The sequence below is a fragment of the Cygnus atratus genome, chromosome 7 (assembly GCF_013377495.2).
Source record: "Cygnus atratus isolate AKBS03 ecotype Queensland, Australia chromosome 7, CAtr_DNAZoo_HiC_assembly, whole genome shotgun sequence".
NCBI lineage: Eukaryota > Metazoa > Chordata > Aves > Anseriformes > Anatidae > Cygnus > Cygnus atratus.
Genome location: NC_066368.1, coordinates 14,405,553 through 14,427,489, shown reverse-complemented (window position 1 = coordinate 14,427,489; position 21,937 = coordinate 14,405,553). Strand labels below are relative to the sequence as shown.

The 21,937-nt window shown below is 45.8% G+C and overlaps 1 protein-coding gene and 1 long non-coding RNA gene across 3 annotated transcripts in view; one reads left to right on the top strand and one right to left on the bottom strand.

Moving 5' to 3' along the window:
- Positions 1 to 832: 832 nt before the first annotated feature.
- LOC118248593 (uncharacterized) lies at positions 833 to 2,729 on the bottom strand. The gene is made up of 2 exons (XR_004778799.2): positions 2,580 to 2,729; positions 833 to 1,661 (listed from the first exon to the last, which is right to left on the bottom strand). It is a non-coding gene; the product is annotated as an uncharacterized LOC118248593 (long non-coding RNA).
- The window catches only part of FBXW4 (F-box and WD repeat domain containing 4), a 59,639-nt gene continuing 40,018 nt past the window's right edge, over positions 2,317 to 21,937 (top strand). Inside the window, exons 1-5 of one of the 2 annotated variants that reach the window (XM_035547711.2) lie at positions 2,317 to 2,713; positions 13,473 to 13,568; positions 16,344 to 16,529; positions 17,695 to 17,827; positions 20,343 to 20,437. In XM_035547711.2, coding sequence (XP_035403604.1) covers positions 2,448 to 2,713; positions 13,473 to 13,568; positions 16,344 to 16,529; positions 17,695 to 17,827; positions 20,343 to 20,437 — 776 coding nt within the window. In that variant the 5' untranslated portion in view covers positions 2,317 to 2,447. The remainder of the gene's footprint in view (positions 2,714 to 13,472; positions 13,569 to 16,343; positions 16,530 to 17,694; positions 17,828 to 20,342; positions 20,438 to 21,937) is intronic. The other variant, XM_035547712.2, reaches the window with a different exon arrangement.

The window sequence follows — 21,937 nt, the reverse complement described above, 5'->3', positions numbered from 1 at the left end:
TGAACCATAAATCTTGATAAGCTGTTTCAACAGTTAATTCTCTTCGCTACCAAAACATGCTTTATTTATAAATTTGTTTCCCATCACCTTCTGTCAAGCGATCTTATCTCTTTGTCTGCTAAATTGAAGATCCTGGTGTTACCAGATTTTTCTTCCTGTTTCAGTGCTCATAAGGCATGATCACCTCACACCTTAACCTTCTCTTTAGAGAACTAAATAGACTGAGCACTTTGGGTCTCACTATAAAACATGCTTGACAGTCCAGCAATCATTCTTACTACTCTTCTTTGAAACCCCTCTCGTTTTTCAACATCCTTCTTGAAATGTTGGCTGGACAAATTATTTCCAAAGCCGTCACAACAGAGTCAAAACCAGAGGTAAAAGAACCTCCCGGCTCGTTTGTTTCCCAGGACAGCACCAGCCCTTTGGTCACAGCACTGCAGAAGGAGCTCACGTTCAGCTGATTATTCATCTTAATGAAGTCTTTACGGAATTGCAGCTTTGCGGGATAGAGTTACATCCTTTCAGTGTGACCTACATTCTTTGTTCCTAGATGTGAAACTTCACATTTGGCTTGATTGAAATACATACAATTTGATTATGTCTAAACTTAACATAAGGTTGTGCAGCCATAAGCATCCTTTGCCTCTTCCCTGAGGCTTTGTGCCTCCTACAAAACTTTGCTAATAGTGACTTCACATTTTTTTTCCAGGTCACGAATAAGAACATCAAATAATGTACGGTCCATCAGCTTTCTCTGGAATCCCACTGGAGAAAGACCAACTTAATAATAAATTTCTCTTTACAATAACAATTTAAGACAGAGAAGTCATTCAGCTTTTAATAAATTTAATGTTTCAGACATTGACAAAGTCTATTACAAAAGAGCTAATTATAAATACATGTTTAAGCTTAACATCATCAAAAAGATATTGAATTAGTTTGTTATAAAACTGCATTCACACCAATTTTCCATAATCTTTTGTTAAGCAATGTTTGTTACGTTACCTCCCTTTCAATTGGCTACTGAAATCCCGTACCAGATGTGCAGTTATCTTACCTGAGCTTAATATTAGGCTGAGAATTTTGTAATTAATTGGGCTGATTCACTCGGAATAAATGCTGATAAAACATTTGCCTTCTTTTGGTCTTCTGGAATCTCCTTGAATTCCAGGGTGCATTGAAACTCAGTCTAAATGGACCAGAGGTCCCTCAGCTGGCAGTGTTGAACCTCTCAAATACAAGGCCTCCAGAGCTGCTGATTTAGCCATCTGAATACTTGAGTGCTTGAGATTACGCAGACACGATGACCTTCTGGAACTAGATGCAATAACTGTCTAAAAGGCCTGTCTGCTATGGTAACCTCATTATATGCTGAAATTTATTTTCCTACTCCACTATGCAAAAGGAGATGTAGTCTGTGGTGGGTAAGCGATACCGATACAAAGCATTCTAGGTAGATGATTTACTTTTCATAATTTATCTATTTTTTAATTCTGAGGCAGAAGTTTCCCCAAGCACTTCAGGCTTCCATAGAGTGGAAAATACTGCAAGAAAGAATAGCACAACACTATACTCATATTTTCCTGCTCCACTGTTTGTGGAAGGCTACTTTGCCATTTTGGACCAGGATCCTTCTGTGCTGTCAGTACTCCAGGCTCCTGTGGATGGCAATAATGACTCAGTTATTAAGAAGGTTTTGGTTTTTTTTTTTGGTGGTGGTGTGCATGTATGTATGTAGATACGTGTGTGAAGTGTGAGCACTTTTTCAGCCCTTGCTCTGTGGAGGGGGAACTGCAGGGTCTGAGCAAAAAGCCAGCCTTAAATTCTCTGCGGCAAGGCCCCTTCTTACATGGGGAAGACCCTTTCTTTTAAGTGTCCCAGGAATCTGGTAGTTGAGAAGAGCAGTGCAACACCAGATGACCCCTGCTGTCATCTCGTGGGTGACAGGAACTCCTGACCCTGCTCGAGGATAATTAATGAGCAGCAATCACCTTGCTGTTCACCTTCCTTCGCCAGGGTCCTAGCCCAGCCAGGGCTGCTCCAGGTGGCGGAGCAGATGCTCTGGTTACCTGGGATCACCATTCCCACCATTAATTATTCACGTTATTAGAGAACGCATAGATAAGGTGACGTTATTAATACCAGCTACGAAGAACACCAACCCGGGGGGCAGAAGGGGGGGGCAGTTTCGTGGTGGACGGTCCACCGGGGAGTCCCAGTGGCCCCCATTAAGGAACTAACTCGCTACCGAGGGTGGGCTCGGCGTGTCCCCGTGTCCCCCCCCACCCCCGGCCGCCGCCGCCTCCTCCCCCGGAGGGGGGCAGTGACAGGCAGCGGCTCCTGCCCCATGTGACTGGGGAGCGGCTGCCCCCGTCCATGGCTTGGCCTCCCCCGGGCAGCAGCAGCTCCGGCTCCCGGGGAGGAGGGGCAGGAGCTGCTGCTCCATGGGGAGGAAGGGCAGCCCCCGATCCCCCCAGGCGGAGGGGGGATCCCGGGCCGCCTCCCCCCCCTCCTCCCCCACCCTTTCCCCGCTCTGGGCCTTACCCGAGGAGCTGCTGCTCCTCATCTGCTCCTACCTGGACGTGCAGGCCTTGGGCCGCCTGGGCCAGGTCTGCCGCCGCCTGCGCTTCCTCAGCAGCCGCGATCTCCTCTGGAGGCGCATAGCCCGCGGCTGCCTCAACTCCGGCTTCACCCAGCTCGGCACCGACCTGTAAGCGCGGCCTCCGCGGCCGAAGGGCGAGGGGGAGGCGGCGGCGGCGGCTGGGAAAGGCCGGGGATGCTGCGGCCTAGCCGGTTGCTAAGGGGCGCTCTGCGCTCCTGGCGTAGTCGCTAAGGGGGGCTCCCCGCTGCCGTCAGGGGGCGGAGGGAAGGGGGGGGCTATTCTCGAAGCGCGGCTGCGCCGTCCTCGCTCTGCGCCCTCGAGGGGCGGCGAGGGCAGGGGAAGGGCCGCGGCGCAGTGGCCGCCGTGGGGCCGCCCCCGGGAGGGGAGGGACCGCGTGTGGCGGGCCCGGGGCTGCTCCAGGATGTGGGGTCTGCCCCGGGCTGTGCCCAGCAGGGTCGGGGAGAGTGGGGAGAAGCTTTAAGTGCCCCGCAGAAAGCGGGAGCGAGTGGTGGGGGGCTTCCCCAGCCCCCTCGGTGCCAGGCCAGGAGGGAGCAGCCCTCAAATGTTGGGTCTGGAGATGCTGTCCTGATGAGCTCCGTCCCCCAAACTCCCCCTAAGCACGACACGTAGGGTGTAGGCCTGGGGGCTTCAAGCCAGGGGAGGTGGGAAGCATGGAGAAATTGAAGGAGCTGCTGTGTGCTGGCTCTCCCTCACAGCTGCTGAGTGGCACCTTCGGTCTTGCCTGCAACTACCAGGGGAGGCAAATGCCAGGGGAAGTTCAGGTTGGAAATTAGGAGACATTTCTTCTCAGAAAGAGTGGCTGGGCATCGGAACGGGTTGCCTAGGGAGGTGGTGGAGTGTTTAAGGAAAGGTTGGACCTGGTGCTTAGGGACGTGGTTCAGTGGGTGACATTGGTAGAAAGGGGACGGTTGGACCAAATGATCTGGGAGGTCTTTTCCAACCTTAATGATTCTGTCATTCTACCAAAGCCTCAAAGACGCCTCAGAAAAGTGGTTGTAAGGGAGCAAGACCTGGCCTAGCATCTGATGGAAAGCCTGGAGAATGATCCTAAACGTGTTATTAGGTGCATGAGCCTTCGTGGCAGGGGGCCCCAGGAATACATGTTCCTCCAAGCCTCCTGCTCCCAGAGCAGCTGTGCTGGTATTGCTGGTGATGGCTGTCACAGAGGAAGCGACTGTTGGACTCTGTGGCTTCTGGGGTTTAAAGTTTTGCGGACAGGTTTGCTGGTTTGTTGTTGTTGTTTTTAAATTCAACAGCACATCTTCAGATTAGGTGTGAGACCTGTTGGCTTCACTGTGTATGACACCAGCATCTTTCTAGATGGACGTGTTTGAGGGTTTTGGCCTTGGCAGTCCTTAGTAAGAATACAAAGGCTGCATTTCGTCTCTTAAATTTTACTAGGGTACGAAATGCCACTCAGAGGCAGCCACACAACATGGGCTTTCCTTGCTGCTTGGAGGATCCCGAGAGGAAACTTGTGTTCTTTGGGTCTATGAATCGCTTCCTGTGATTCCTTATAGCTGCCAGCTCAGAGCCCAGGATCTTGTTTGTCATCCAGTGACACAGTATTGTTGCCCTAAATGTTGTTTACGTGAATCATAAAAGAAGGGATGTTTGAGGCCTGTTTTGCTGTCTCATGGTGTTATCTCATCAGTGGCACAGACGTGGAGAAACAGCTATGGCCCGTGCTGTCAGGAGTTGAGCTTTGGTGGTGTTGACAATCCCTGTGTTGGGTTTTCAGGCCAGGACTTAAACCCACTCAATTTTTGTAGGATGGTAGCTGTAGCCAGTGGATGTTACGGCCATGGACTGGGCTTCGAAAAGTGAACCACAGTTCCCTAGGAAGTAAGCAGGAATAAGGGCTACAGAATGGTTGTGCGTTGGACTCTGTGTCTGCTGTGATATATGATTTTGTCTCCTGAGGAAATGAAGTTCTGTATTTTTCATTAAGAATAAGGTGATACTATGCTGTTTCGGTTGCGGGAGGGATCAGGTGTACAGCAGAGCAGGTGCAGCATATGTAAGGACCACCACTTCCCCTGCAGAGGAATGCAGCTCTATAAACAGCTACAGAAAAGGTTTGCTAGGTCAGAGGGTCTAAGTGAAGGGAAGGGTACTTGAGTGTCACAAGCTCTCAGGGATTTCAGTGCTGTTGGATTGCTATGAACAGGATTTTTTTTTTTTTTTTTTAGTAATTCTAGGATGTGCTTTTGCGCTGAATCCTATTTTCAAGTTTTCTTTAAACAACTTTAGCATAGAGTGCTGCTTTTAGCATTGGTCAGCACTGCCCTGGTCCTAGGGAGTTCAATCTTAGGTAATGCACCAAGTGGCCTTACAAGTCAGTCCTACAGGAACCTTGAGATATTCTAGAGGAAGAATCCTTTAATTACTTTTAACTTCACGGAAGTCTCATGCAATCTTGGTTTGTTGTACAGCTATAAAATTTGTACCTAGCTGAAGAGGAGTTTAACAGTTGGTGTGGCAGCTTGAGGGTTTAAATAGCCACGTCTCTTCCATACCCCCTGCTCCTCATGCATGTCTCCAAGACCAAGAGCATTCTCCAAGATTGCTCTTCTTGCAGTTGAGTGAATAAGATTTAAGGAGAGAGGTTATATTTTTAACCAATACAAGCTAGGGAGGGGGTCTGGCTAAGCTGGGCACACAGCCTTTCTTCCTGATAGTTATTCCAGGTAAGAAACTGGTAGGTTGCTTGTTGAAGGTTAAACTTGAGCTGAGTAGGTGTTTGAGCTAGAATATCACTGGATAAATAGAAAGGTAATGAAGGTGATGGGTAGCTGGGCCTTCTTGATAACTGCTTTCTTAATCATACAGCGTAAATCTTGAGTTCGTCAAGCTTGGCTATGACTTGCTCGAAAGCAGAAGCTTCTGTTGCATGCTCTGGGTAACACTGCATTAGGTGAACACTGTTTTTTACTTTCAAGAGGTATTCGTTCAATGCTGTCTGCAACCGAGAAAGCGAAGGCTGGAACCGTTTTATGGTAAATGTACTTAATGAAATAACATGCATGGTTCTAACATTAGATCTTAAACTGATGGTCCCTGGGAGGCTGGCATAAGTTAAAAACTAGTCTAGGGAGTATTTACTGTTTAAAACAAAAAAACATCTCGGAACGAGTTTGATCATTTCTGCTGTTAAATGTTTTTTGATAAGCCATCTGTTAATGCTTGCTAAATAGAGATAAATTTGATCCTGGAGTGTAAGATAGCTGTGAAACTTACCCCCCCTCCCCCACTTGCCCATTTTTTAAAAGGGTGATTAACTTGAAAATGACCCCATTTCTTTAAAATGTTGTTTCTGTTAGGTATATCTTCAGATAATTGTAACAAGAAGATCAGAGGGAATAGGGCTTTAGCTTGTATGTGAAACAACTGGTTTTGTGCAGTCAGCTTGCATATAACAATTTCTCATGCCAAAATAAGGAACAGAGAAAATTGCTAAGAAACTGTTTGCAAAACCCTTGCTGTAGAGGAGCATGGGAAAGAGAAATTGTAGTACCTAAACCAGTTTGATTTAACTTTCAAAATTATCTACTCCCCATCTTGGCTATCCACCTTTAAAAATTGGCAGCTATTTTTATCTCAGGACATATGTTTAAATAATGCTAATTTGGCTAATGTTGGCAAAGGAAGATAGGAACTTTATCGTAGATGCTAGTTGTTATGGAGAAAGGCATATCCACAGCATTGACAGTCTCTCATATTTGCTCTTTTTGGTGGATTCAGCTAATGAGGAGCTGTGTGTGTAAGCTAAATATTTACGGTATTGTTTCAATCATGCGCTTTGCACACAGCAAACTTTTTTCTTCTTTGCTATGTTTCCATACACTTCATTCCTTGGCAGGGGGAATCACTAGGTTTGCATTGGTGTGAGTTCGTGTATATTAGGACTACCAGGGCCTGACTTGGAAAGGTTCTTAAGCACATTCTTGGTGTTCAAAATGCACTTCTCCTTCTTTGAATCATGAGTAAGTAAATGCTTAATAGAATATTGTGTCACTGGTTGGAAACGTACAGTGGTTTTAGATATTTGTGGTTCTTGGCACCTGTCCTGCATGCATCTGTGTCAGGCTACCTTTTGTTACGTGTTGTCATGTTAACGTTATGTATAGGCCCATCTTGCAATAAGACCTTGTCATGGGGCTGGTAAAAAGATAGTCCCCATGCTACGAGTTTTGCTTCACACAGTCATGGGGACTGCTCAAGCAAGCGTTGAGACCCCTCTTCATGACGTAAGGTGAGCGTTTTTGTTCCAAAAATGCATGGCAGCATATCACAGAAAAACACGGCTTAATAATTCTTTTTGCAGCTAAGCTGTAGCTGAGCAGTAAGCACAAAGCCTCCGGGGTTTCTGGTGAGTAGTGATATTACAGTTGCGTCTGGTAGCCTGCGTCTGTTTTGCCAGCTGCTGTACGGGCCCAGCAAGAGCAGTCCCTGCCCTGAAGAGCTCGCTGCCCAAATAGGCAGGGTAAACAAGGGCTGGGAAGCGGAGGCAGCGAGATGTGAACCAGGCTGCCCTCTGTGCAGCAGGTCAGTGTCAGAGCCAGGAATAGAAGAGGGTGCTTTGAGCCCGCAGCCAGGACCTGCCCGCTGGACCACCTCGGACTGGAGAAATCGGAGAGGCAGAGAGGCTCGTCGCAAGGTGGTTCTTTATTTAAAGCGTGGACAAAAGGAATAAAGTTGCAGCTGGGCTAAACTTATTTCCTCTTTGCTACAACGGAATTTTAGAGGGCAAGTTAAAAGTTGCAACCTAAATAGCTTGACGGCGTCCTCTTTGTAACGTATTAATAGCTGTTGTCAAGATATAGAAATGTTCCACTGCGTGTTTACTCTCTCCCTGTCTCCTGTCCTGCCTTGCCCACGAGGATCACGCTGTATTCTCCAGTCCAGAAATACAGATTAATCAGTGGGTGAATTTATCATCACTGAGTATTTAAGAACTAGTGCAAGCATTTCTGTGAGTTAATAAAAGCAGTATTTTCTCCAGATCTTGGAAAAATATATACACCTGCAGGGGCAGGAAATGGCCAATCTATGCAAGTCAAATCCAAACGCAAAGTGCAGCAATCATAGGAGACCTCTGCCTTCGGTACTGGAAGGGGAGGGAGTGTGAAGCAGCCTGTAAAGCTGCTTCAGTTTCCTTCATCTTTTAAAATATGTTTTACCAAAGTTTCATTACTTTAAGTCAGAAATGAAGGAGGCAGTGAACTGGTGCAGACGATGCAGAGGGGAATCCTCTGGGGAGGATATTGCAATAACGGAAAAGCCTGGAAGAGGGCACACAGCTATTGCTTTGTGCAGGAGAAGTCTGTGGGTTTTAGAAACTCCTGTTAGCTTCCTATCCTGTCTTAAACTCTTCGTTCTGGGCAGTTCAGGCCTGCCAGGATGGCTCCGCGATATCAAAACAGCTTCTTGACCCAGGAATGGGAAATTTGTTTGTAAGAGTTCCTACTGGCCTGCCTCCCTTACAATCTTCGTGAGTTCAAAGCAGCAGAAGAATTTTACCTAGTTCAGGGCTTAAGAAATGTATGCTGTGCCTGTTGCTATTATTCCTGTAACCTGCATAAGTGAAATAGCTACGTGGTATTTCACTCCATCCTACTCTGCTCTTTCAGATCAGAATATACATGACAACTACTGAGCAGCTGCAGGTTTGTTCACATCTTCCTAGGCTATTCATTTTTATTATTTTTTTTAATGCAGCCCGGTTTTCAGCTCCAGAAAGTCTAAATAGCTCGTTGAGAGACGCAAAATCCTGCGTGGAGTTTCTATCCGAGTTCCCATGGCGAGGTGGGGGATCATCGTAAGGGAGGTGGTATCTGGTGGCAGAGCGGTATGGCTCAGGCTTGGTGATGATGTTTCTGTTGTTGGTTTTGTTTGTTTGTTTTTGGCAGCGTGTCTTCGCTGTGTGTACAGAAATTCGCCTGCTCTCCTGGGTCTGATTAGAAGTCTCCAGCTTCTTCATGCAGGTGGATCGCTCACAAGACCCGTGAGGTGGGGCAGGAAACCTGCACTGCCTGGTAGGGTCTGGCTGAGGGAGCTTAGAGGCACCGGCGGAGGCAAGGAGCAGCGAGAGAAGTCTGCAGATCAATCTTCATCTCAGAGTTATTTGAACCCGTGTCACATAGGAAGGGGGAGAGCGCAGAAGACAGACTGAGCCTGGCGGTAAGCTAAAGAAGGGTCATGCGCTAAAGGAATTCAGGTGGAATTTTTGCACTGGAAGAGCTATTTTGCAAGCAAGTCGACTTCTTGAGGACAGCAACAGGAGCTCCTGACATAAATAGCTTTTCCCTCTTGGCTGTCTGTTGGTGGCCCGTGACTTGCAAATGCACCGAGACCCTGCCACTCAACAGGTGTGTCCCGATTACACAAATAAGAGCAGTTGGTCCCTGTGTTAGCCATCTCTGCCACAGGGCCAAGGTTGAAAGCCGGGCTTAGCCACCATGACCTATTTGTTCCTCTGTATGACCCTTCGAGGCAGGCTAGAGGCAGGCTGGTGACAGCTTTTATGCAGGCAGCAGATTTTGTCCGCAGAAGAGATTCGCTCTCAGCGGGTCTCTGCAGACTTGCATTTCCAGACGAGCTCTTTCGGCACTTAAAGTGCAGCAAAATGCAAAGCACTTCGGCGGGTTAGGATGCCCCATGCAGCTGGGAAAATAGACGGTATGACACGTTGGTGTTACCTTCTGTAACACGGTCTGTGTTGTTGCAGGCACCGTTGTTTTGGCACATGCTGAAATAGTAGACGGCCAGTAGGAATCTCCCCGGGACGCAGTAAAACAGAAGCTCCTGCTATTGGAGGAATACCATTTCTAGTAGCAAAGGAGTTTGCCCGGGGAAGGGATCACTGAAGGCAACGACGCTGGAGGTGAAGCTTTGGGAGGAGATGTGCATAATCCCTGGCTGAGTAATTCTTTCTTCTGCTGCTTTTTTTGGAGGCCAGGCCAGCAACTGTCATGGTGGCTGAGGTCGCCTGGGTCAGCGGTGCTGTGGGGGGATAGTCCCAGTCCCTCACTTCAGCAGCTGGGAAGTGGGCTCCAGGCGGAATATTAAATTTCTTCTGGTAACTGCCAAGAAAGAGAGGAAATCCATAATTTGAGCAAAATACTTTAACCTTTTTTTTGGAAGGGAGGGTGAGGTAGGAGGGGGAAATGAAAATTCCTTTGTAGCGGGTTGGTTGGGATGACTTTTATCCTGGAACATTCTCCCAGGCTGTGACAAACGTTCAGCTTCCCTTTCTTAGTGAAACAAAGTCTTTGCAAAGTGAACGTCCACCAGGATTGCATGCAATTGGAAGCGTGCGTTAACTCAGGTCATGTATTACACCACACGGTTTGGGATCCTGATAAGAGTGCTTTTTGGATTAATTAGCTAATAAAAAAAGATAGCGTATGTACTGGATTATATAGGCTTTTATATATTATATATATTATACTATTACATATTATATATATATTATATATACTATATATATATATTATATTATATTATATAGGCTTTATAGGCTGTTAATAATTGTGACCCCTTAGCAAAGGTGGTAAAATGATGGACTCTGGTCCTTGCGTGGGTTTTAAGAGCATCTTGCTTGAATTTCACTGAATTTTCACATACATTATTCACCTGTTCTTGTACTGTGTGTTTCCTGTCATCCTTGTAGGGTGCTGGGCTGTCCTCGAGTTGTGTACTGATGTAGCTCTGTGTTGTTCCTGGTAAAAACAGTGATCCTTCCTCAGTGAGTCAGCCTCTGCAGTCTTGAAGTTCACTGCTGGGTGGTTTCTTTGAGGACCCGAATGCCAAGAGCTTGATTTCACAGGGAACTTAAGCATGTACTGAATTTTAAGCACGTGGTTTAGTGTTTTGCTGGATTGCGTGCTGAGAAAGGTCAAGTTATTCATTGGCTGTGGATAGTGGTCCCTGCACAGCATCTTCCATAGGATGTATCTCCGTGAGGTGGGTTAGTCTCCCAAATTTTTGAATGTTCAATCCAGTTGCTGACATGGGAGGTACTTGGTTAAGTCAAGCGCTCAGTGTAGATGTATGATGACTCTTGATGATGTTTCTCAGGTCATCACGGAGCAATTCTTCAATTTACATGTATAGAGAGTGTGCTGATCATTACTGAAGCAAAATAGGGGAGAAAATGATCTTTTTTTTTTTTTAATCAAGTGATTAAGTTTATATGGCGATGCCTTTTTTAGCTTTCTAAGATCTGAGAATTACTCTAGTGCATTGCAATGTTGCTCATCACCCTCGCTGATGTATTTTGGGAGTTGAGCTGGAGAGTGCTGTTGAGGAAGCAAATCGAATTATATGTCAGCACTTGATTCCATCACTGGCCTTGATTTAACTTCCTTCTGGGTATAAGGGGTAAAATGTCTCTGACCAACACTGAAAATCTTTGCAGGTCATTCTCTGCTGCCATGGTATTGGCAAAGGAATCAGTCCAGCTTCTGCATCCCCCTTCTCATCCTTATGTCCTGTCCCATCTCTTGCTTCTGTTTCGAATAAATGGAATTTCTGTAAACTAAAGGGTGGATGCTTCTAAGGCAAGTTTAAATTATCCGGATCCAGAATTGTTATGTGGAGGAGGCAGGCTGGATGAATTTTATGTCTACTAACAGAAAAACAAACAAACATCCCCCCACACCCTAAAAACCAACAAGGGTTTGCGCATTGAGCTCTGGGTACCTAGTAGGGCCACTTTTCTAGTTGGGCCCCAATTAGGAAAGTGGTCAGCTTTGTAAGATAAAAGCTTCATTTTTGACCTTGGATTCACCTCTTTTTGGAGCCATGGAAATTGCATCTCGTCTCAGTAAGGTTTGTGCGCTGAGCTCAGGATATCTGTTTGGACCAGTACGTGTTGGGGGGGGTTGTGGCATGAGTGCATTTTCCATCACCGTGCAAGTTGGTGACTTAAAATCTGTACGTGGGGAGAACTTAACTGGGGGCTGAGCGTGGGGAGAGGAGTTTTGGAGAAATGAATGGAATTGGATGTAGGCGGAGAGCCTGAACTCTGTCTGGGAGAGTAATAAGCAACGAGGAGGCTGCTGGACCCGACCTGACTTTTCAGTGCTGTGCATTCCTCATCTCAGACGCTATCTGGCTCCACAGACTCCTGCAAGTGCTCTCTTTAAATGTAATTCCTCTTCTTGCAGCCTAGGCTAACTCCAGAGATTTAAATTTATTATTTTTTTTTAAAGGGTTAGGAGAAATAAAGAGCCTGTTGCTTCCTAAATTCACTTTTATTTGGTGTGGCGCTACTGATGATAAACTTAGAGTTGCGCAGGTTTCTAGGGGACGGAAAGCTTTTCTGTGTGTGGTTTCTGTTTTTGTTTAAAATGGGTCACATGCCCAGGAATGCAGTCAAATTATAATGGTGACTAAGTGCCGGAAAGCATAGAAAAGGGGAGGGAAGGGTGAATAGAAAAAAAAAAAAAAAAAAAGCCTGAGGCTATGGAAGGAAGGCTGGGAAAATGAGAATCTGGCCAGGCCCCAGGGCCAGGTTAGAGATTCCTACACCCATTAACAACCACAGGAGATGTTTATTTACAGGGAGCTGCTCTTTGTTTTAAAAATGACAGTACCCCAAAATCTGACTTTTGGGAAGTGCGTTGGGGGCATGGTGGTGATGGGAGAAGGGAGCTGGTCCTGGCTGGGCACCAGTCCCCATCTATCAGCGATCTGAGGATCTTCCTTTCATCCCATGTGGTTGGGAACATTTGCAGTCGGGAAGTACATGAAAAGGGAAACAAGTCTTGTACTCTACTAAGTGGTTCACAACACCAAGTTACAAAGGATAACATTGAGAGTTTCTTGTTTATACTTTTCTGGTCCTTTCTACCTAAGCAGCTCCACCAAGGATATTGAATAATTAAGCTTATGGTATGAGAAAGGTAGGTATTAAAGCTGTAAAGCTGCTTTTTTTTTTTTTTAATCTTTAATCAACTCTGGATCATGAAGGAAAACAGATGGTGAACAGCTGCTTGAACTGGGTAAATTCGAGTAGACACTAAAGAGACCTGGGTCCCAGGTCTCTGTGGTACGTACCTTTTGTCACTTTTTGAGCTCTGCTGATCTTGGCTTGCCCTAGTAACCTTGGTTTGTACCCCAGTGACTGGGTATGAGCTACAGTCTCTCCTTTAGTAACTTCAAGTAACTTTGACTAGAATTAGAGAACTTTCAGCGATGTGGTGAAGTTCTCAGTCTTTTGGTGAGCTACAAAAGCTGGTCCATCTTAATTGGGGCGTGTGTGCACTGGGTGGTTGTACAGATGAACGAATTTTATTTGTAGTCTGAACCTATCTTGATTTCTAATTACTGTATCTGGTTATGTGATTGTCAGGCAAGTGAGGAACGGGAGCAGTTTCTTTACTACTCTTCTGGCTTCTAGTTTCAGTATTCTCCTGACTGGTGTTTCCTCCATCTGTTCTTGTGTGTTGTTGCCCTTAGCCTAACTGGCTTTTTTTAGTCTCTGGAAGAAAAGAGGTGTCTTGTTTCTTTGGCTGCTCTGGTAATTTCTTTGTGCGTTGACTTGATTACATTTTGCTTGAACCTGTGCTGCTGTCTGTATACCTCTGATCAGATCTGACGCTTGTACAATAGTGGTCATCAGGGATGGCTTGCTTTGTCGATGAACACCCACTCTGCTCAGGGCTCCTTTCTTGTCAGCTCTTAAAAGCTACAGCAAGCCCTGGCACCGTCAATGTTTGCCGGTTCATCATTTGTGGAGCCAGAGTGAGAACGTACCTGTAACCTGGCTTGGTTGTATCTGTTCTCCATGTAGCATCAGTCGTGGTTGCTAATCTCATCTCTCTCCCTTTGTCTGCAGAGCGGCCGGCATCCCGGTGAAGGAAAGGGTGAAGGTCTCTCGCAACTGGAGGCATGGACGCTGCCGGAGGGAGACGGTCCTGAAGTGGAAACGAAAGCAAGTGGCTCCTTCCTCTTCTCCTGGGTTCTGTCAGCTGCTGAGGGGCCTTGGGTTTGCTTCTGTGCTCAGAAATGAGATGTTCCATGCTCCTTCTCATCCATGGGGGTTTTAAAGCAATGTCACTGGCCTGTTTTGGATGTTGCTGGCTAGCTGGATGTGGGGTAACTGGAGTTGCTGCCTTGCCCTAGGGATTCGCTCTGCCAGTCGAGAGTTCCTCTCTCAGTAAGAGCCTGAATTTGGCATTGTTCTGATCTGTGCGGTTCTAGTTGGATTTAGTAACCTTTACTTCAGACTCCAGACTATTATGTGCTTATCTATTGCTGTATGCCATGAGCAGTTTTCTGCCCTGTTCACACCATGACCATACTTGATCCCAGATTTGGACTTAGGTGTCTCCTCAAAATGCTTGTTTTCTCTCCCATGCTTTATCCTGGCCCTTGATTTGAATGTACAAATCTAAAATGTTAACTGCCATTCTTCTACCTTATGCTTCTTCTTTCTTCTACCTTATGCTTCCCTCCTTCACTAACAAAGTATATATTTGACATTAATGAGAGGAGGGTGGTGTTAAATTCTTTCTTGCAGACCTACTCAGCTTTCAAAGCAAAGCACGAGATATGTCCCTTGTCTGAACAGCACATCTAAATTTTTAGCTTTCACATCATCAGGCAGAAGGGAAAATGAGAACAACTACGGTTTGTTAGCTGCTGAAGAGCAGGGACCTGCTACTGAGCTTTCATGCCTTTTTTCTGCTGCGTAGATTGAAGTGGTGGATAATGTGCCACTGCTTGTCTGAAGTCCTGGGAACAGCTGTAATGAGCAGAGTGGTTCTTGGTGCAGGTTGTATACCTGCCTTTGAAGTGCCTGTGACCATCTGTGAAGACAGGCTCTGTGGTTGTTAGAGATCATTACTAAACCAGCTTCCCAAATGAAAATGCAAGGTCTGGTTTAATGAGGCCACCATCCAAACTGCATCCTCTAATTTTCATTTATCCTGCTTTCAAATTTGTTACTTCTCCTTATGAAAAAAACAGAAAAAGGTAAAAAGCTAAACTGCAACAGGAAGAGACATAGAAACTGGCTGTAGTCTGGGGAAGCTGGATATTCACTTGGCTTTAGAGGACTGTGTGGGAGTAGAGGAAGGAAGAGGAAATCAAAGCCTGCCTCAAACCAAAGCTGCTGCTCTAAAGATGCCTCTTACTTTTTCCATGCATATGACCAAATCCCAAGTGAACGTTATAACCTATGCTCGACTGCTCTGTCCCTGTGACTAAAAGCTTCTTATCGGAAATGAATGCAAGGCAAGCAGGAACTTTCTATCTAGTAATCTACCATGTCCTCTTGCTTGCTTCTAGCCCTTCATTGCAATGATATGAGGTGCCACTGTGTGCAGTGCCTCTGCTGACACAGAAAATCACGACCACTGAGGATGAATGATCTGCAAAAAAGAGACAGGTTTTGATGCTTTCAAAACAGCTAGTCTGAATAGTTTGAGAACTGAAAAGATGTTCTCTGGAAAGGCTCTGGTTTTGCTCAATGTTTTCATGGTGTTGTGGTTTAACCATGGGTATTGGACACATGGGTATTGGCGCACTTGGCAGTGACTGTGCAGAGTGGAGACAATTTCACACATCTGTGCCTCATAGGACATGAGCCTCATGTCTCTCTGTATCTGGCCTTGTATCTAGAAGGTCAGTTTTTTGATTCTCTGGTGGCTACACAAACAATATCTTGAGCAGAGATCTCACTGCCTAAGTGTGCATTGCAGCCTGTTTTGTTTTCTGCATTTTGGTTTTGTTTCAGTAATAAATAAATGTGTTGTGATGACAGACTTGATTCAGATATTCCTTGAGTATCTTCTCTCTCTTGATCTCCCAGGAAGTGAAGCTTATTTTCCACTTTTAACTTCAATCTTCAAAATACTTTGAATACTCCTTTAGCATTCACTGCTCTTGTGCCTGGAAGCCCTCTGTAGGGAATTGCCACTATCCCATAAATAGTAAGGGGCAGACGGGATGTATGGACTCATCTGGAAGATGGGCATCAGAAATCAAGGGAGGTTGCTCTGCCATTACTTTTAACTCAGAGGTGGAAGAGGTGTGAGTGTAGAAAAATACCTCCTCTATATGAAGAGCACAAAAATCTTGGATACCCTCAGGCTTAGCCTGCTGCTTTGCATAATAGTGTACAGCGTGTGTAGGAGATGCAGGACTTCACAGGAAGATATGTGTTATTTGATGTGACCTGTTCCTCCGCTCAGATGCATGTGGGACAGTGGCAGCTTTGTATTGTTTCCTGGGCATCAGCAAATAATGAGGACAACTAGGACTGTTTGCACCAAGAGCCTCGGATTGAAGGCTCTGTTAGAAATGCTTGACATAGCTCACAAATGCGTGATAGTCTAGTTTCTTAAAAAGTGCAGGGCTCGTGAAGAGGGGTCAGGGAGCCTTAAGTATTTCCTATCTAAATTCACTAGGCTCTTGGGCATCTTCTCTTCCAGAGATTCCATGCTTCATTTTCCTCGGCTCCTGGTTAGAAAAATGCCAGCAATGTGATTTGATTTATATGTTGCTAAAGAAACTCCACTTCTTAGCTGTGCTATATTAACTCCTGCTTTTTGTATTTGACCAGCAGCTCCAAATTTACAGTTTTCTTTAATTTGTTTATGTATAAAATCTTTTTTTCTTCTTCTTTTAGTGTGTGTGTGTGTGTGTATTTTTTTGTTTTCCCTTCCCACCCACCCCCTGACCACAACCTGCTCTCTGTTTGCAGTTTGATGCCCTGGATGGAGTTGGATGGTGAGTATCTCTACCTGTCTCAAGCCGAGAACATCCAGGCCTACCAACTCTGTCCAGATGGTACAGGTTTGCAGCGTCACCCTCAAGCTATCTTCTCTGGCCACCAGGAGGACGTATGTCGCTTTGTACTTGTCAACTCCCACATTGTCAGTGGAGGAGGGTAAGTTGGGTGAATGAAGGGAGCCCAAGGAGCCTGGTAGTGAAGCTGGAAAGGTTTTGTGTAACTCCAACCCAGAGCAGACGGGTTAATCTTGCTACACGATGTCCTTATGTTTGGCTGAATTCAGCTCTTGCTTTCTCTCTTAGGATTTGGTTCTCTTCTAAGAAAGCTGAAGAGCTGAGTTTCATGCTGTTGACCTTATGAACTGTCCTTTTCTCTTTTGAACTTGTGCAGATGTCCACAGGATAGTCAAATCAGGACTGTGTGTAGAGTCACACAATCCTGACTGATCTGCAAGGTTAATTTCTTTCCCTGTTACAGTCAGGGTAGCTAGGCTGTGTTCTGTCAGAACTGCTGGTTAACTGAGACTGCAGTTGTGCATTAAGCTTTCTAGAGACAAGTGTATCCTTATTAGACCTACTGATATAATTGTGGAGAGGGGGAAAACTGCCAAGTATTCCGGCACACGCACACTTCTCCAATTAATTTTGCATTTGGCTGGCCTTTTTCAATTACAGCAAATGACAGAACTGTTATATATAAAGTTTTAGCTATTAATATACTCAGCACTTCAGCACAGAATTGAGAGATGCAAGCATGGCTGTCTGCCCTGGATGCCTTGACACTCTCCCCTGTGAACTGTAGCCCAAAATTCAGGTGGAAGTGAAGGCATGCATTTAAAATTCCAGCAACTGTATTGGCTGAGAAAAAGTGTAAGTGTCTTTGTAGTTAATTCAAAATGCAAACCCCTGTGTAACTGCTCTGAAAAGAATGAAAAGCTGAGGCTCTAACATGACGATTACTCCCTTACTCTGTCCATTCAGCATCCAGCCAGGATTCTGGCAAGCTGAAAGCAGGAGAAGGAGGAATGGCTGCTCTGCTAGTTTCTGCAGTTTAACACAAAGTGGTGGGTGGAAAGTTAGCCAGGAAATTTGTCATCTGCAGCAGATCAAGCTTTGAATGGCCAGATGTGGGATCCAGATGGGATTTTGAGAGAACAGGTGATGTGTGAGGAGTGGAGGGTTAATAATGCTGTTTGAATTTCATCTCTCTTGAGATATCGGTCCTGGTCTTTTAGTGGCACTGCCAAGCAGGAATGGAAGGTGTGTGACTAGCCAAGGGAGATGCAGCTGATATACTCCCTGCTTGGGGATTTGTTTTTCAGAGATGGAAATATTGTCCTTCACAAGATCCACGGCTCCTACAGTGTCAAGTTCTCTGCTCATGAACAAGAGGTGAACTGTGTGGACTTCCAAGGTGGCCTCATTGTCAGTGGCTCCCGGGACAGAACAGCGAAGGTGAGCAGTGATGTTCCAGCAGCTGCAGGTGCTGCTGCAGTGATGACCTCGGAGGTCTTGTGCCATGAAAGTTTGTGTCAGCAAAGCTCTCAGGAAAGCCCTGACTTGCGTGTCTGCAGGAGGAGCGCTGGGTATCTTGGCATAGGCTTATTTCTCTGCAAAGATGCTTGCTGTGCCAAGCTTTTAAGAAAGAGATTTGGCAGTACTTTAGGATATCAGCTGCTAATTTAGACTAGGAAGTACAAAAGAAGGCAGCTAATGTTTTGCTTCTTTCATTGTACGTTTGTCTAACACTATAGTGGAAATCCTTGCCAGTTAGTCTGAAATTCGCCCTGTGTATCTCAAGCACATCTTTGCTTTGTGATGCAGTGCTGCTTCACATGCTCTCTGTTGTATATTTGATCTCTTTAAAGGATAGCATGATGTCTTTTCCAGCCCCAAGGGATTGTAGTTTATTTATATTTTTTATTTTTTATGGTTCTTGGTTTGAAAATTGGGGGTCAAATTAGGCTATGAATATCACAAGCTCCCATTTCTCTCTTACAATTGGCATCACTGAATCCTGTCGCATAATTGCTGGCTGTTTGTTTTTGAGACAGGACCTTGTTGATTTTTTTGTCCTGGATCTGGTTGGCCATGATGTGTTCTTGCATGGACCTGGAGAGTTGTTCTCCTGAGCTGTAACCAGCTCTGTTTTAGTAGTTTAGGAAACTCCACATAGTGACTTCACCTGTGTCCTGCCAGCACAATGCAGTACCTGTAGCATCTTCACAAGCACTTGTTATTGTTAGTAGTGGTTGCTGAATGTTGAAAGTTTTTACTTTTGCTTAGGGTAGGATGCTGGATACTTTTGATTCTTGGTACGTATCCTAGCGGATTAATGGAGGTAAGAGGAAAAACTGCTATTCCTGTTTGAAAAGGGGTGAAGGTGGGCCAAAAGAAGACCTAAATGTCTCTTTCCAGGTTTTATAGGAAGTGTGTGTTAATGGGTAACTATCTGACAAAGCTGCTGAGCAACTCTACCCTATCTATTCTGGTTGGTCCCTCTGTATGAGCATACTCCTGGGTAAAATCACCCACAAGGAGACCAGTGTTCGGATGCAGAAGGCACTATTTTGAGATGCTGCTTACCTCCTGGAAACATGGTGTTGATACTGCTTTTCCTGACATTTAAGCAGGGCTGCTCCTCTCTGTTTTTTGGAGCTTCTTTACTGGGAGAGTGCCTTCTTGGTGCTTCCCTGGCAGCCAGAGGAGAGACCTCCCCTGACCTTGAGAACAAATTCCTGAAGGCCAGGGGGGAATTTAAGTCTGTTTTTCTTGGAGCTAGTGTGAGATCTTGCCCACCCAGTGCTCCCTCCAGCATAGGCTCTAAGGATGTTCACCGTTTATTTTTTACTATCTCTTTTGTAGGCTGCCTTGTTTGTATGAATGAGACTCTTGGAGGGTGGAAGGGAATCCCTACCAGCCTTTTAAAGGGGCTCTAAATGTCTAAGCTATTGAGGGCTCTGCTGAGTGTTGATTAGGACTAAGCCCTGAAGAGCTGCTAATGTACATTCCTGTGTGATAGGCACCAGATAGTGTGCTCTGAGCAATATTTTTAACCTGTAGGAGATAGGGATGCCTTAAAAGAGTTAAGCTTTTCTGCTGCTTTTGCTGACACTAGGTGCTAAATTCCCCGCTGACAAGAATAGCCTGCAATCCTGGGCATTATCAACAAACAAACAAATAGGGCACTCCCAGCTTTGAAGTCCTGAAGTGAAACATTGTGGGTCGGTTACACAGAACTGGGGGGCTCAAGTTCTCTGAGCCAAGAATGAGGGCAAGGTGGGGAAAGTGAGGAACGCAAGCAGAGGCCCCAGCAAGAAGCTGGGGGACTTTATAAGGACCCAGAAACAAAGGTAGTGGGGAAGGTGAACTGGTGGGTGGGGATGTGCATGTGTGCACTGGTGGGGGAGGGAAGAGATTTCTCTCACGTTGTCTTGTCAGTGAGCAAGGGGGGCCACTGAATAGCCAGGGGTACACTTAAGAAGCTTGGTCCAAAGGGGATGGGTTTATACAGAACCATTTTACAGGGTAGCGAACGATTAATTTTATAGAAAATAGGAATGGAAATATTTCCAGGGATGGTACAAAGTCTTCCTGCACTGTTCAAGAGAACAGCAGAGATCTGATCAAATCTCACTTCTTGTTTGTTTAACTCCAGAAGATGAGAAATGTCTGTGCTGAGTGCTGCCCTAGAAAGCGCGTGGTGACGGGGTTGATTTCTCTGTTCCCTGTGGTGAAGTGGGGTGGAAAGTCGTACTCATAAGCTGAGTCATCGCGTAACTCTGAGTGCTTGTTTCTGCCAGTGATGGAAAGGCTCTCCTCAGAAATAAGTAATGGGAATGCAGGGAGAGGAAATCAGGGAAGGTGAGCAAGGCAGTTTGGGGAGCTCTTGCAGCACAACGTTAGCAGTATGCATCCTACCTTCTGCGCCTTCTGGGTGACGTGGCATAATGTACATCTCTCTCTTTAGGTTTGGTCCCTGTCCGCGGGCAGAGTTGGGCAGTGTCTACATACAGTGCAGACAGAGGATCGAGTGTGGTCCATTGCTATCAGCCCATTATTAAGGTAAATGAGCTCTCTTTATTCCCCATTTCCAACAGAGAGAAGTAAAGGAGTTGGATAGGATGTGTGTCCCCAAAAGACGTGTTGTTCCCCAGCACAGCAGAGTGGTCCCTTTATAAGAGGCTGTGAAAATAGCCCTGCATTTCTGTTACTGTCTCAGGTGGGACCTGTTCAGTCTTATTTGCGGAGCAAATTCTCTGACTTGCTCTGCCTTCCTAGTTAGAAGCAATGAGCCAGGTCCTCTTGAGGTTTTCTGTACTGAAAAGATGCCAACTTGTATTTTCATTCTGTGGCAGAAGAGATGCCAAGCAAAAAGATCCCTACTTTTTTGGCTTGGCGAGCTTGCTTGGAGCTGTGTGCAGCGGTTAGCGCTCAGTTTTCAGGGTAAATTCAGCGTGCTGAACAGGGGAAGGTAGAAGCAGAGTTCAGGGACAAGTTTTTCCAACCTCTATCACCTGTAGCTCTGTGCTTCTAATGCAGATGTAATGCTACAACTTCAGCATGGAAGGTAAGGGCAAAACACCAGTGTCTTCCAAGGTGTTTTTCAACCTGATCCTGTTCTTGAGGAAGTGAAAATCTCAGCAATTTAAACTCTTGCTGTTAAAATCTCACACTGGACAGCAATGATCTGTCTCTTTGCATTATTAAGCTGTTCTTCTTCATGCAAGAGAGATTCTTATTTAGCTTTCCTGAGGGGAAGGGGAAAAAAGAGCTGTTGTTGCTGTCCACGTGATGTCTTCAACAAGTGAATTTTAGGCTTGTGCAATACTCAAGTATTTCCCCAAACTGCTGTCCTCAGTAGATGTCTGAGCTTGTTTTTCAGGCAGCAGAAACTTAGTGGTGCGGAGCTAGTGGCATTATCAAGGAAGTGACCCTCTGGGCCTGCTATGATTTTGCCATTCCCTTGTCCCATTGCTCCAAACGTTTGGCACAGATAGTGTTTTTGAAGAAGTGCCATGTGCATTAATGCTGCTGTAAGATGTTGGATAGAAACACTCTGCAGTCTTCTGTGCTGCTAGGGCCCCTTTTCCAGCAGACAGGCTCTGGCTCTATCACCACGTCTGGTTAGAGCCTAGTGGCATGCTGCTTCCTACTCCTAAGTGATGACCTACGGAGGTGGCCTCTTGTCAGGACAGTGTTCCTCTCCCTGGCGTGCACGCTTGTGCACGCTCTTTGTCACAATATTTACCCACTGTCTCCCCACTCCCCCCTTTCCTCCCTGCAGGGTGATAAATGAGGGGTGGTAGAACAGCTACCCCATGAATAAGTAGGCTTAAATTGTGCACTCTTTTTATGAGACTGTGGACTGTACCAGCCTCCCCCACCAGCCTGCCCTATTCCCTCTTTCCCCCCCCACCCATCTTGCCCCTCCATATTTTGGGGAGGGGGGTAGAGAATTAGAGCCAATTAGCCACGTCATTAATTCTTCAATTTGACGGCTGATATAGCAGGGCCTGAAACACGCTGCTGACCTCGTATAATGGGAACCCTGCTCCTTAACAT